Raw genomic sequence first — 13,013 nt, forward strand, 5'->3', positions numbered from 1 at the left:
ATGTGTGTTGGTGAATGTGAATTTTAATTTTCAGCATTTTGCTTGATGAAGCAGGACATATCAAGTTAACAGGTGGGTAACACTTATTACCGTATTTTCTGAACAAATTTCTGTATAAGATTTGAGTTATAAGCTTAAGATATGTAGTGATGGCTGGAATATGTGTGAGCCAGTAGTTAGCTGTTTAGGAATTTTTTTATTGGACAGACTTTTACTAATAAATCTGTATCCCTTCCTTATATAATGATTCTTTATATAGCATTAAGTACTTTTGTTGAAGTGTTTCAGGTAGTCAGAGACTGTATGTGATGGTTTTGGCCATTTACCAGCTGAAGATCAAGATGTTATAGACCAGGCTGGAAGCTGCTGACTGTGAGACTTTTAAAAGGGAGCAGAAGTGCTTTTGGTTTAAAGAGATTTCAGTGCACGATAAGACATATGAAACATCACCTTTTTTTTTTTTGCATTTCTGGATTATCATTTTTAGATGCATGTAAAATTGCAGAAAAATGTTCTGTGAGAAACAACTGAAATGCATATATTGTAGGAAATGATATATAGGAAAGACTGACTATTCAGAACACAAATTCCGATGAATTTCTGAATGCTTTAATTATAGTTCAGGTGATACTTTGGAATATAAATTTAATTATATATTTTAATTGATAAATATTACTACTAGATTCTAAGGGAAAAAGAAGGTGGTTGGTTTTTTTAATTTTCAAAGAATTGATAGAATAATAGCAATGGAAATCATGTTCATAAAATGTCATTTTTAAAATTCTGCGTGATACATTAAAATCCAAGTCAATCCTAAAATTTCCCCTTCCTTCTGGAAGTGGGAAGCATAATCGATGGTGGTGTTGATAAGCGATCCTTTCCCCTTTGAGAAAAGGAAACTGTGAGAGGCTTTTCTTGCGAGTCGGGCTGAGATCAAGGGTTTGTGTCTTCAGTGGCATCGTTCAGACTAGAAAAAAGTGTTCTGGGAGTAAAGTGAGCAGATGTGCCAAACTGTAGAACTTGAGTCAGGATGCAGAACCATGTTGTCTTATATAACAACATTATTTTTAGTCTGATGTTATTTATTCATCATTCAGTAATGCTAGACCATGCAGACTGGGTTCTCTTTGAAATTCACTTGTATCCAGTTTTTTGCATGAATAAAGCAGGCAGTAAACGGAGAAAACAAGAACGTTTGGTTATCATAAGGCTCTAAATATGTAACATTTCAAATATGGAGTTGTTATTATTTTGAGTAGTCTTATTGATGCCTAACCATTGATTTAATGCAACTTACAGAATGGTTTTGGTGATATATAGTAAACTAAACATCTGAGGTATCTCTAGATATCTCCAGCTTCTCATTTCATGAAGATCTAGGATAGCACAGTATTCCTGAAAGAAAACAAAAGCTGTCAACGCTTTGATTTTTTTTAAATACCATATGCAATATTGGTGTGTGTGTTGTGGTTTGTTTGTTATTCCCAAAGTTCTTTACTGGCTATATTCTTGTAATGCTGTTGTTGTAGACTTTGGACTCAGCAAAGAATCAGTAGATCAAGAGAAGAAGGCGTATTCTTTCTGTGGTACTGTAGAGTACATGGCACCCGAAGTGGTAAACAGGCGCGGGCACAACCAGAGTGCGGACTGGTGGTCCTTTGGGGTTCTCATGGTACTGTCACCTTGCTTAACAACACAAATACACTGTGTTTGCCTAACGGGACTGTCAAATAATGTGTTTAGAATAAGCTTGGCCAGATATAGTTATGAATGGTTGGGTAAGAGAGAAATCAATAACTGAATTGCTACTGAAATAGCAAGTAATGGGATTAAATTTTATTATTCACCTGCTTAGCACTGTAAGTATTACACATCAGGAACCACGAAGGTCATACGTGTAGTCCATTAGTAGTTTAGAACAGTTGCAGTCAGTTCGTATATTGATTTCAATGGTACTTTATAGTTAAAACTGAATACTTCGTTTGATGGAATAGTAATTGCATTTTTGTAAGAGTAAGCCCCTTAATGGGTGAAATAAGCCATTCACCGCTAGCACTTAGGCTTTTTCATGATGTATCAGAGCATCAGGCTGCATATTGACATTAAAATTAAAATACTGTTTGAGTATTAGGGATACTGCTATTTTCATAGTACAGCAACATCTAAAAGTAGGTTATGGAGAGGATTTTTATTAATTTAATTGACTTAGCTTATGGATGTAAAATATTCCTACATCATTGTTACATTGCACTTGCCGCTGTTGTTATCACGTAAACTGCCAATGAAAGCAAAATTTGACATTTGTGAAGTTTTTTGATAACTTATGCAAGCTCAAGCCAGTATGTCTAATGTAGTGCCAGTGCAGAGGACAACACTTAACACTGTATTTGAGCAACTGGGGCAAGAAGTGTTGATTTAAATTAACATTTGTTCTTTTCAGTTTGAAATGCTTACTGGTACACTACCATTTCAAGGTAAAGATCGAAATGAAACTATGAATATGATACTGAAGTAAGTATATCTTCTTACTTTTTGGAAAGTCAGTAAATGTACTTTTTAAAGACGTTTTAGCAACTTGTTATAACTCCTTGTACTTGAAGAGCATTAAGCTAAGAGAAACAAAACAGCTAAGTCCCATCATCCCAATAATGTTCAGATCCCAGAACAGGGAACTGCTGTTGAGTATCTGCAGGAATTAAAGTCATAGGGATGAAATTGTGTATTTATTGTAGATGTGTAATTAAGATAAAATCAGTACAGTGAATTAGACCAGCATGATTTACCACTCATGTTGTTATTACACTCTCTTGCTGCTGTTCCAGCACAGCTTATTTTGTAAGCAATAGTTAATCTGATGTTATTTGTGTACGTATATGTGGAGAGTGCCCTTACATGCTCGCATTTTCCATATTCAATTGCCTGAGTTGCAACAGAAGCTATCTAACAAGACAAACTGGGTAAACTGGTGATTAGTAAGTGAAGTTGTTGGGCAAACATGTTCTCATCTTTCTTTGTGCTTAGCTAGCAAATAATTTCCTTCAGACCATGTGCAAGAGCCTTGTGCCTTTTGTGGGGTGATGGTCAGGGAAAGGGGGTGAGAGAAACTCTGTTCTTACCAATGTATGATGGTTTGAACTTATAGTGATATTACCTGTTAAAGGATTAGATCACTGGCCTCACCTGGAGCTCTGAGGGATGCTACACTTCTGAAGAATTTCTTGCCCAAGTGTAATTGTTTTCGTAAAAATCAGCTTAGGAAAGTCAGTAAGCTTTACATGATGGCTTAATGAGCTACTGTTTGAGGCTTTTGCTTCTAGAGGAATATTATTATTTAATAGCAATCACTTCAGGGGCAAGTAATTTGGGATTTGGCGAGTCTCTTCTGGTGTTGATTCTGGTAGAGGTATTTTGGTGCTAACCTACTGGTGACATGAAGATATCTGAAAAGATGTATTCCTGAGAGAATTGGTTTGCTCTCTTTTAGCATAAAGCTTGTTTTTGGGGGCTTGAGGGTTTTGGTCTGGTGTGGTTCTAGTTAGTGGGTGTTTTGGGGTTTTTGTTTGTTTTTGTTGTGTTTTTTTATGTTGGGGGGGGTGTTTGTTTGGGGTTTTTTATGTGTTTGTTTGTTTTGTTTTTTCCTTTAACCGCTCATAATGTGAAACTTGAAAGCTGATGAGTTAAATGTGCACACTCTGCAAGACTTGGAAGTAGATGCTTGATGCCTCAAGTTGTGTGATGAAGTCTATGTAGACAATTTTTAGAAAGATACATTTCTTCCTTTTACTTGTCTTCTGTTTTCCTTTAGAGCAAAACTTGGAATGCCTCAGTTCCTCAGCCCTGAAGCACAAAGTCTTCTGAGGATGTTGTTTAAAAGGAACCCATCAAATAGATTAGGTGGGTTCATTTTTATTGCAATCTTCTTCAAAGACTTTACCCCAAAGTGTGTTAAATATGGTATTTTCTTTGTTCAGGAGCTGGTTCAGATGGAGTTGAAGAAATCAAGAGACATCCTTTTTTTTCTACTGTTGACTGGAATGTAAGTAACAAATTATCTCAATGATAAAGCTGTTTTTAGTTTTTGTTGTAGCATTATAAGTATTTGCATCTGAATAGGACACAGTAAACACTGCAGTACTGTTACATTCTGTTACAGACTGTTACATTCTGCCTTCTACTGTAATCTTACTTGGCACCTAGAGCTGTAGTATTTATGGTATAGAGAGTATTAATTATAAATTGAGCATTTACTTTTTAAATAATTAAGAGTTGCAGCATTCTAAAGCTTAAATTGCCTGTCAGAGCCTTTGTAGTGGGAGGAGGATGCTGGTGTTCTCTGTGTGCCAGAATCCTGCTCTTCAGTCAGTGCCCGTCTGGTGCGTCCATGCAGGGTGCAGCAACTCGCTTTCACTGTAATTCTCTTTGATTTCTCTCTGGTTAACCACAGCACATTCCTATTTTATCAGTCATATTCCCTTCACAGTCAAAGTATTGACTCTGGTGCTCTGAGATGATCAGAAGTCCCTATGAGTTCATGATTGCTTGCTTCAATTTTTAACAAGCACCATGGTGCTTTTCCTCTGCAGTTCTCTAAGCTTTTGAGATTTTTTTTTCCCTGTAACATTCATAAAACCGAGATGCTCTATATTGAATAAATCCACTCTGAAAACACTCCTTTGCTATAATGCCTACAAAGGGATAGACACAATAAAAAAGATGTTGCTGTGCTGATGGGACTACCTGCAATGCCAGCCAAGACCAGGCTCAACTGCTTCTTTAAAGCCTCTTGGCATGATCCTTCTCTTTATTTACTGCTGAGAAGGTGGTTTTCTAGCTGTGTTCATGCAGCATCTGCCACAGAGTCCTGATTAGCGAGTAGAGTTTTCAGTAACAGCAGAACTTCACTCTTTAATGTGAGTACACTTCATAAGACAAGGCTGTGTTGTTATTGCTTGATTATCTACTTTTTTTTTTTTTGTAAGGGACTGATGTTGAAATAAATACCAGCAAGGAATTTTGAAAGATCTGCAGTTCTAACTCTTTAGTTTTTCTTTTTTTTCTTGTTTTTTCTTTTTTCTTTTATTTTTTTTAATTTAATTCAGATATTTGGCAGTGCTTTGTAGTTATTTCACTATGGTGGTATTGATGACCACATCTGTATTTTATCTCATTATTTCTTTGGGATAATTCAGGTCCCTCTTCCCTGGTTGTTGGTCGTGGTTTTGGTTTGTTTTTGGGTTTTTGGGGGTTTTGTTTGTTTGTTTTTTAATTAAAACACATTGCGTGTAGGAAGATTAAATGAAACAAACCACCAAAAAGAAGTCTGAAAGGATGAGAGAAATGCCAAGAAAATGTTCTCAGAACTTGCTGAACTTTACATGGGGCTGCAACAGTATTTGACATGAAATTTTCTTTTTCTTTTCCTAACTGTAAGTGGGACTTGTTGCTGACTTGAGATCACTCGGGCAATGAATTTTCTAAAGCATGTTGTGGAAAGGATTAAAAAAGGAGGAACCATCATTCTGCTTTCCATTCCCTCCCCTCCCCTAACTTAGTTCCATAGATTAGGAAAAACCTGGAGTAGAGCTTTGAGAATTGGCAGTTCCTTGCCAAGAGGGATGTGCCTGGCACTTGAGAGCACTCTTGTCTGGGACCCAGATTAGAAATGTGAAGACTTTATTCCATGTCTTCTCTTTGGGGTGGGTTTTTCAGGATTCTGACAGAACAGCAGTGAGCCAGGTCTGATGATAGAAGGTGACATTGCACTATGGCTGCTCTATGTTCTTCTGAATAAGCCAAAGATGAACTAGTGATAAGTATAACAGCAGCCTGCTGTTGTAGTTTTAAAAGTACTGATATGGTAGATTCAGAAGAATAAGGAAAAAGACCTCTGTGTGTTTTAACTCTTGGTAACATTTCAAGTCAAAGGTAGATGAAAGTAAATCAATCTTTCCATATATATTTGTGGTTTTCTACTTGCTGTACATTATTCATTCTTTCAGAAAACTATTTTAATGCAACAGTAACAGTTGAGTTACTTACCCTTCAGCTTGGCAAAATTATAGCACCCAAATTTAATTAACTCTTAATTGTCTGATCTTATCCTTCTACTTTAGAAACTGTTCAGAAGAGAAATTCAACCCCCATTTAAACCTGCTTCTGGAAAACCAGAAGATACCTTTTGTTTTGATCCAGAATTCACAGCAAAAACACCAAAAGGTAATTGTGCATGGTTACAAATGGGCGAGGTTTGTGGGACAAGAGGGGTCAAATTCACGTTACGGTAACAAGCTTACTAAGAGAAAAAACCAGTCACAGAATTAAAAGGAAAGGATGCAACAGGGTTCCAGTACCTCAGAGTAGTATGTTCTCCTGGGTGGGTTCCTATTCTTTGAAATACTCTACTGAACTTTGATTCACCAACAAAACACCCCAGAATATTAACTGAATTATGGCTTTTAGTCATGGTTCATAGTCAGACATGCGGTGTTTGGGGAAGAAGTATTTAATACTAAAAGTAAACGACACTTGATTGCAGCAGTGGTTATTTTTAGGATCAGTATTCTGCTGACAATGACGTGCTTTAAGTAACCTCCTTGAACCTGTTCATTACTATCAGTACTAAAATTAAATCTTAAAAGTAGCGTTACAGTTGTTTTTTCACTGAGCTGTTCTCCTCACTTATCCATGCTGGGTTTGACTTTACTCTGGAGAAAATGGTGTTTCAATGGCAGAAGAGGGTGGAGAGAATGTGCGGTGGGCTGGGGCCTGTACTGGGTTTGTTCCCAAGACATCTCAAAAGGTTTTAAGCAGCTTATGAAAACTGGGCTTTAAAATATCCCTTAGATTATTGCCCTATGCAAACACTTATTGCTTAGTATTCGTCAAGTTACACTTCAGGTTTTCTTTTGTGAATTTTTTTCTTTATTGCTGCATCCAATTTTTAAAGCCACTTGTCGTGTTTATTTGGAGCATGTCTGTGGTTCTACACAGAATTATCAAGCTGTGCTTACTGGGAAATCTCACACAGCTAATTCAGGGGTGCACATGATATAATATGAGGAAAGATTGGTTCTAATTATTCAGTCGTATTAGTTATTGAATATTTTTGTATTGCCTCACTTTGCCTTGCCAGCAGCACGTACACCACTGAAACACAAACTCTGCGGGCACTCTTCTTGGTGATGCACTCCTTGAACATGAGGCTACAATCTTTGTTTCTTTATCATAAGTAGCGTTGTGCTTCAACAACCTTCTTCCTAAAAATATGTGTGCAAACATTAGTTCTGCAGTGTTTTGCAGTTTTAGATAAACCTTGGGAATATGTTTGTGTGTGTTGTTGAAATAAGGCAGATAACCGATTAGAAGTCTTATTTGATATCTAGTGTTGCCCGTGTTTGCTTCCCTTCCCTCAAAATATTTTTTCCAACATATCTCTCCCGAGTTCTAAGAAATAGCCTTGCTAGGATTTCACCACGCTAATCAAATGTCTGTGCCACCAGATTCTCCAGGGGTCCCACCGAGTGCAAACGCACATCAGCTCTTCAAAGGATTTAGTTTTGTTGCAACTACTGCTGTAGAAGACCATAAAATATCACCACTCACCAACATACTGCCTATAGTACAGGTAACGATTACTTTTGGGGGAAACTTTTTTGGCATGTCAGAGGTTGACCAACATTTAGAGTTTACTGTCTGTTCTATGCACTATTATAAAATGTGCATAACTAAAATGCCTTGCATGGGATATTTTTGAAATTTAGAAGGTGAGTTGCTGTTTTTCTGGAGGCAGAATTCAAACGGGACAGTATGGGCAGGCAGAAGAAACTTTTGCTGTTGGAAACAGTATTATAGCGAAGAGCATCTTGTTACTGTAGATGACAGCTTGTATGTGTTTGTTTCTAAAGCAACTTCATGGAAGCAGCGCACAGTTTACTGATGTCTATGAACTGAAGGAAGATATTGGTGTTGGTTCCTACTCTGTTTGCAAGCGGTGTATACACGTAGCTACAAATATGGAGTTTGCTGTAAAGGTACTTTGAATAAATTTTACTGTGGCAGTTTGGAAATTGTGTAGTAGGTTTGTCAATTTAAATGCATCAATTTTCTAGTAATGAAAAACAGTGTGTTCTTCACTTCTTTAAATTGAGTATTGCCTTCTTTAGCTCTTTTTTTTGGTGGGTAAAGTTATGACCTTGAAGAACTGGCTTTGCAATTACAATCTTGAGGCCTGGAAATATTGTGTGATGAAAACACCCAACATAAAATAAGATCTGTGAGGCTGGAGCTGGGCTGCAGGGAAGGGCTGCACTTCAGGCAGTCCATTGCCTTTCCTTGGCTATTGGAGCAGAAAAGACTGCATTCATGATACAGTTTTAACTGGTTGCAAAAATAGAGAAAGAAATGAATAAAGAGTAAGGGGTGAAGCTGGAAGATGAATTGATCATGATTAATTCACGTAGTAATGAACTCTAGCGTTTTTTATTCTGTTGAAGTTAAAATATAAATACAAAAAAAATTTCTTTATCAAATAGATGTTGTTTAGCCAAGTTGTTTTTCCTTGCTATCTTTTGCAGATAATTGATAAAAGTAAGAGAGATCCCTCAGAAGAAATTGAGATTCTCATGCGCTATGGACAACATCCAAATATTATTACTTTGAAGGATGTATGTACTACTTTTTCTCTGCTACCTCTTATTACACAGTAGTCAGTAGATAGATGTAGATGTGGGGGGTTGATTGGGCTTTATTAAAGTTCTTTTACATTTGCAATTTTTTTGGGAGAGCAGTACACATAGTAAAGTCGTATTTCCAAATATGACACTGCCCTGATATTATGTTTTTTTTAAATGCTGTTTAGTAAACTTGAAGTGAGAAACGATGTAAAGGTTGGAAATGTCCTATTCCTCTTATTTCAAATGAGTAGCTAATGTATTGGTAATCTGAATCTGAAAAAGCAGTTGTCCTGTATATGCAAAGTGTCAGCAGCTAAAAATTGCCCATGGAGGGGAAGAGCGATAGGGAGCAGTAGTGCTACTCTCTTCTTACTACAGAAGTTCCTAGACTGAAAACTTTAATTCCGCATCATAAATTAACCATCGGTTACCTCAGCGTCTCACAGAATGACGCATAAGCTTTCTTATACTTCATGCTTTAAGGGTCTTGAGTTGCAGAATTACATTTTTTTAGTCTGTGCTGTTTGTGCTTTATGTTCCTATGTGAATTTAGTCTGTAATTTTTCACATAGATCAGGATGTATAATTATAGATGATATTTTGTTAATATGTATGAGTATATTTACATTGTATACACTTGTTAAATTTCTCATCAGGTGTATGATGATGGTAGATTCATATACCTGGTCACGGAGCTGATGAAGGGAGGAGAGCTACTCGATCGGATTCTCCGACAGAAGTTCTTCTCGGAGCGGGAGGCGAGCGCTGTGCTGTACACGATAGCGAAGACTGTGGACTACCTGCACTGCCAAGGAGTGAGTAATTCCTTCTGTGACGTAGCTTCATTCACACTTCTTAAAAATAACAAATGTCTCTTGTTACGTGCTTTGGTTGACTTGTTTTTGTGGCAGAAGGGAAGAAGATCTGTGAGCGTTTTATGACAAAGGTGAATAATGTAAATAACTCATCCTGTTATTCTGGCAAACCTTTTCAACTCTGCTTTTACAGTTTATGAAACAGCAGATATTTGTTCTTGTGCTTGTTGACGTGTGGTTATGTCAGTTTCGGTTGCGTTATGAGCCAGTAGGTGTTTTTATTACATGAACTAGAATTTTTTGTTATTTGAAACTTATATAACATGTAGAACTGTTAACAAGTTTATTAAAATAGAGAATAATTTTTATGAATCATAAATTACCTACAAAAATGTACACACAACTTCTAAATTATAGGTTTTAAAATTTCTTTGTTTAAAGGTAGTGCATCGAGACCTTAAACCTAGTAATATTTTATATACGGATGATTCAAATAATGCGGATTCTATCAGGATTTGTGATTTTGGATTTGCAAAACAACTTCGAGGAGAAAATGGACTTCTTCTAACTCCGTGCTACACTGCAAACTTTGTGGCACCAGAGGTATCTTAAACCATCATGAGCTTCCTCTATACTGTTTTTGATGCGTCAAATACTTACACTTTTTAGCAGGGCTTAAAAAAATTCTTCTAGTTTTCCTTAAGTATAATTATGGATACTTTCTAAACACTGATGCATATGTTTATAACAAACCTGCTTTAAAAATAGCAGAAACCACCCTCAAAAAATAAGATGTAAGTCTGAGAACATTGAGAAAAGATGTTCTGGGAGCAAGTAGTCTCATGGATAGTTACTGTAACCTGTATATTGAAAAATAAATAATCAAGCCTTTGAAATTGTCCTGGGGTTGACTTACCCTTCCTTAGGCTGTGTGTAGTGATATTGGTTTGGGGTGGTTTTTTAATATATGAAAAGTCTTTAACACTCTTTGTTTCATAGGTTCTTATGAGACAGGGATATGATGCTGCCTGTGACATATGGAGCTTGGGTGTTCTTCTCTACACAATGCTGGCGGGGTGAGAAACATTTCTTAGCTTTTTTTGTTTACTTGAAACTCCAGCATGCTGCATGAATCCGTGCTTTCCTTAAAAAGGTAAGATATTACCTCACTGGCTTGAATGCAGAATGACAAAGATACTGAAGTGGAACAGGAAGCTGTAAGTAAATGCTCACCCAAACTAGGCTTAGCTTAGAGGTAGGTTCAAGGCTTCTCTCATCTATAGTGCCTGACTGGGGGCTGTAGAACACACTGGCCTGTAACCTCTTAACTTTCCTAAACCTCTAAGCTTTCATTAAGTGCTACAGAGCGCTCAGTGGCTGAGTGATAAAAGATTTTCTGAATTCTGCTCTAACAGAAAAATATCAGATTATTTTCCCTAGGAAATGCCAGGATATACTAATACTCTTGACATTGTTGAAAGGTGTGTTTAAGTGATTCAGATCAGTTTTCAGATTTGCCTTTTTATTTCTTTCTAGTTCTCGCAGTAGGATTTGTTCCCTGTAAACTGGGTTTACTTTCTACCCTGTAAACTGTTATGAGCCTCCAAAGCTAATGATCTTGTGGTTTGAGCCTCGCAAACTCACTTAAGTAAAAAAACTATCATGGAAATTTTCTTGTAGCTTTTCCCCAAATAATAGATGTGTGTACATCGTGCTCGTTCTCTGACTGTACATACCCTAAACATGGTATTACTTCAGCTTTATTGGGCCATTCTGTTGGGTTCCAGGTTTGGATTATTTTACAAGCTCTGGTAATCCAGTGTAATTTGTGTTTATGAATCATTTCTCTTTAACTTGGAAGTCTGTGCTGATTAGAATGCATTATTAAGATATTAACATCTTTTTAGTCTGCATTTCCCATTTATTCTACTCGATTAACCACAGTTACGGGGGAAAATAAAATAATATAGTTTAGAAGATGAAATGCTAATCTAAGAAGTATTTAGTAGCACATAGTGTGTTTCTGTCAGCAGTGGGATATCAGAGTGATTCATGAGACTTTACCAATTTCTTGCAACTTCTTACCTATAACGAGGCATTTCATTTTATTTTTCCTTCCGACAGCTATACTCCATTTGCCAATGGTCCTAACGATACTCCAGAGGAGATCCTGGTACGGATAGGCAGCGGAAAATTCTCTTTAAGTGGAGGCAACTGGGACACTGTTTCAGATGCAGCAAAGGTGTAAATGTGTTTTGTTTTGCTCTTGTATTTTTCTAGTATTCAAATGAACATCTACTGGACTTCATAAAATAGACTATTTTAACACAGTGGTTTGCTATTATTACCGTAAACTTTATTGCAATAAAGGCATCTTAGTCACCAGTGTTACCTTTCATAAAGTTTGGCATTAATATTAAATCTTTTCCTGAACTGCACTAATTGTTCATTTCAGTAGGAATAATACAGAATACTTATTGGCTGGTGCTGTCTTAGCACAAGTCATTCACTTCTGTACATTTAAGAATGCTTAACATTTTGTTCTTAAAGGGAACATTCTGTCAGCTTACTCATATTTTGTTTTATTTCAAGCTATTCCTGTCTCTGTTATGTGCCTGTCCCACCCAGCTTTTCTTTTCACCAACTTTGTCATTAGTAGCTTATTGCTAATACTTCTGCACAAGCAAAAACAAGTGCCCATTTCTCTTGGCTTTGCTCTTTATGTAGTTCCTTGAAGGGGAAATCTTTGATAGGATATCACTATATACAAATTCAATTGTGATATGTAGTCAGCAGACCCCAATATATAGTATGAATGAGGAAAGAAGTTCGCAGATAGTTTCCTTCCATAAAATCAGTCTGCTAAATTTTAGTAGGATTTCTAGTCTTTTAAAGCTTATATTAATAATAAACAAACTGAAACATTAAACACACAAGCAGCAGTAAGTTTCTTTACAATAAAGGCTTGCTCTGTTAAACTGATTAAATAGTGCAACACATTGTTTTCAGACTTCTGTGGTGTCAAGGCACAGAGTGATCCAATTTATCTGCTGATTAATGTGTGTTTGCATTGTGTTAATCCCTGCTGCACAGGCTTCTTTTCTCCTTGCTGCCATAATTAATGCTTTAAAGTCTGCATAAGATTATTTTAACTGAATCATATGTGTATTTTTCATTTTTATCTAGGACTTGTTATCACATATGCTTCATGTAGATCCCCATCAGCGGTACACAGCAGAGCAAGTGTTGAAGCATTCGTGGATAGCCTGCAGGGACCAGCTGCCGCATTATCAACTCAACAGGCAAGATGCACCACATCTAGTAAAGGTAAAACCACCTGAAGACTGAATGTTACTTGAGCTGGTGGATGTGCAGTGAATCAGGTCACTTTTTAGAATCAGAGGTATCTTTCTTCTGTTTTCCCTTGTACATACTTATTGATGTTACGTAAGCAGACAAATTATTGGTAAACTCTTTTTTTTTTTTTCTTTTAACCTATGTGTAAAGGAAAAGATTTTTCTTGATG

The 13,013-nt window shown here is 36.6% G+C and overlaps 1 protein-coding gene across 4 annotated transcripts in view; it reads left to right on the forward strand.

Moving 5' to 3' along the window:
- RPS6KA6 (ribosomal protein S6 kinase A6) overlaps window positions 1–13,013 on the forward strand; it is a 39,394-nt gene that overhangs the window by 20,127 nt on the left and 6,254 nt on the right. For all 4 annotated transcript variants that reach the window (XM_065077884.1, XM_065077885.1, XM_065077886.1 and 1 more), the window contains 14 exons: window positions 35–72; window positions 1,530–1,672; window positions 2,441–2,511; window positions 3,806–3,894; window positions 3,972–4,036; window positions 6,114–6,216; window positions 7,500–7,624; window positions 7,905–8,030; window positions 8,574–8,663; window positions 9,329–9,487; window positions 9,929–10,090; window positions 10,487–10,563; window positions 11,612–11,729; window positions 12,674–12,814. In XM_065077884.1, coding sequence (XP_064933956.1) covers window positions 35–72; window positions 1,530–1,672; window positions 2,441–2,511; window positions 3,806–3,894; window positions 3,972–4,036; window positions 6,114–6,216; window positions 7,500–7,624; window positions 7,905–8,030; window positions 8,574–8,663; window positions 9,329–9,487; window positions 9,929–10,090; window positions 10,487–10,563; window positions 11,612–11,729; window positions 12,674–12,814 — 1,507 coding nt within the window. The remainder of the gene's footprint in view (window positions 1–34; window positions 73–1,529; window positions 1,673–2,440; window positions 2,512–3,805; window positions 3,895–3,971; window positions 4,037–6,113; window positions 6,217–7,499; window positions 7,625–7,904; window positions 8,031–8,573; window positions 8,664–9,328; window positions 9,488–9,928; window positions 10,091–10,486; window positions 10,564–11,611; window positions 11,730–12,673; window positions 12,815–13,013) is intronic.

The sequence above is a fragment of the Columba livia genome, chromosome 12 (assembly GCF_036013475.1).
Source record: "Columba livia isolate bColLiv1 breed racing homer chromosome 12, bColLiv1.pat.W.v2, whole genome shotgun sequence".
Taxonomy (NCBI): domain Eukaryota; kingdom Metazoa; phylum Chordata; class Aves; order Columbiformes; family Columbidae; genus Columba; species Columba livia.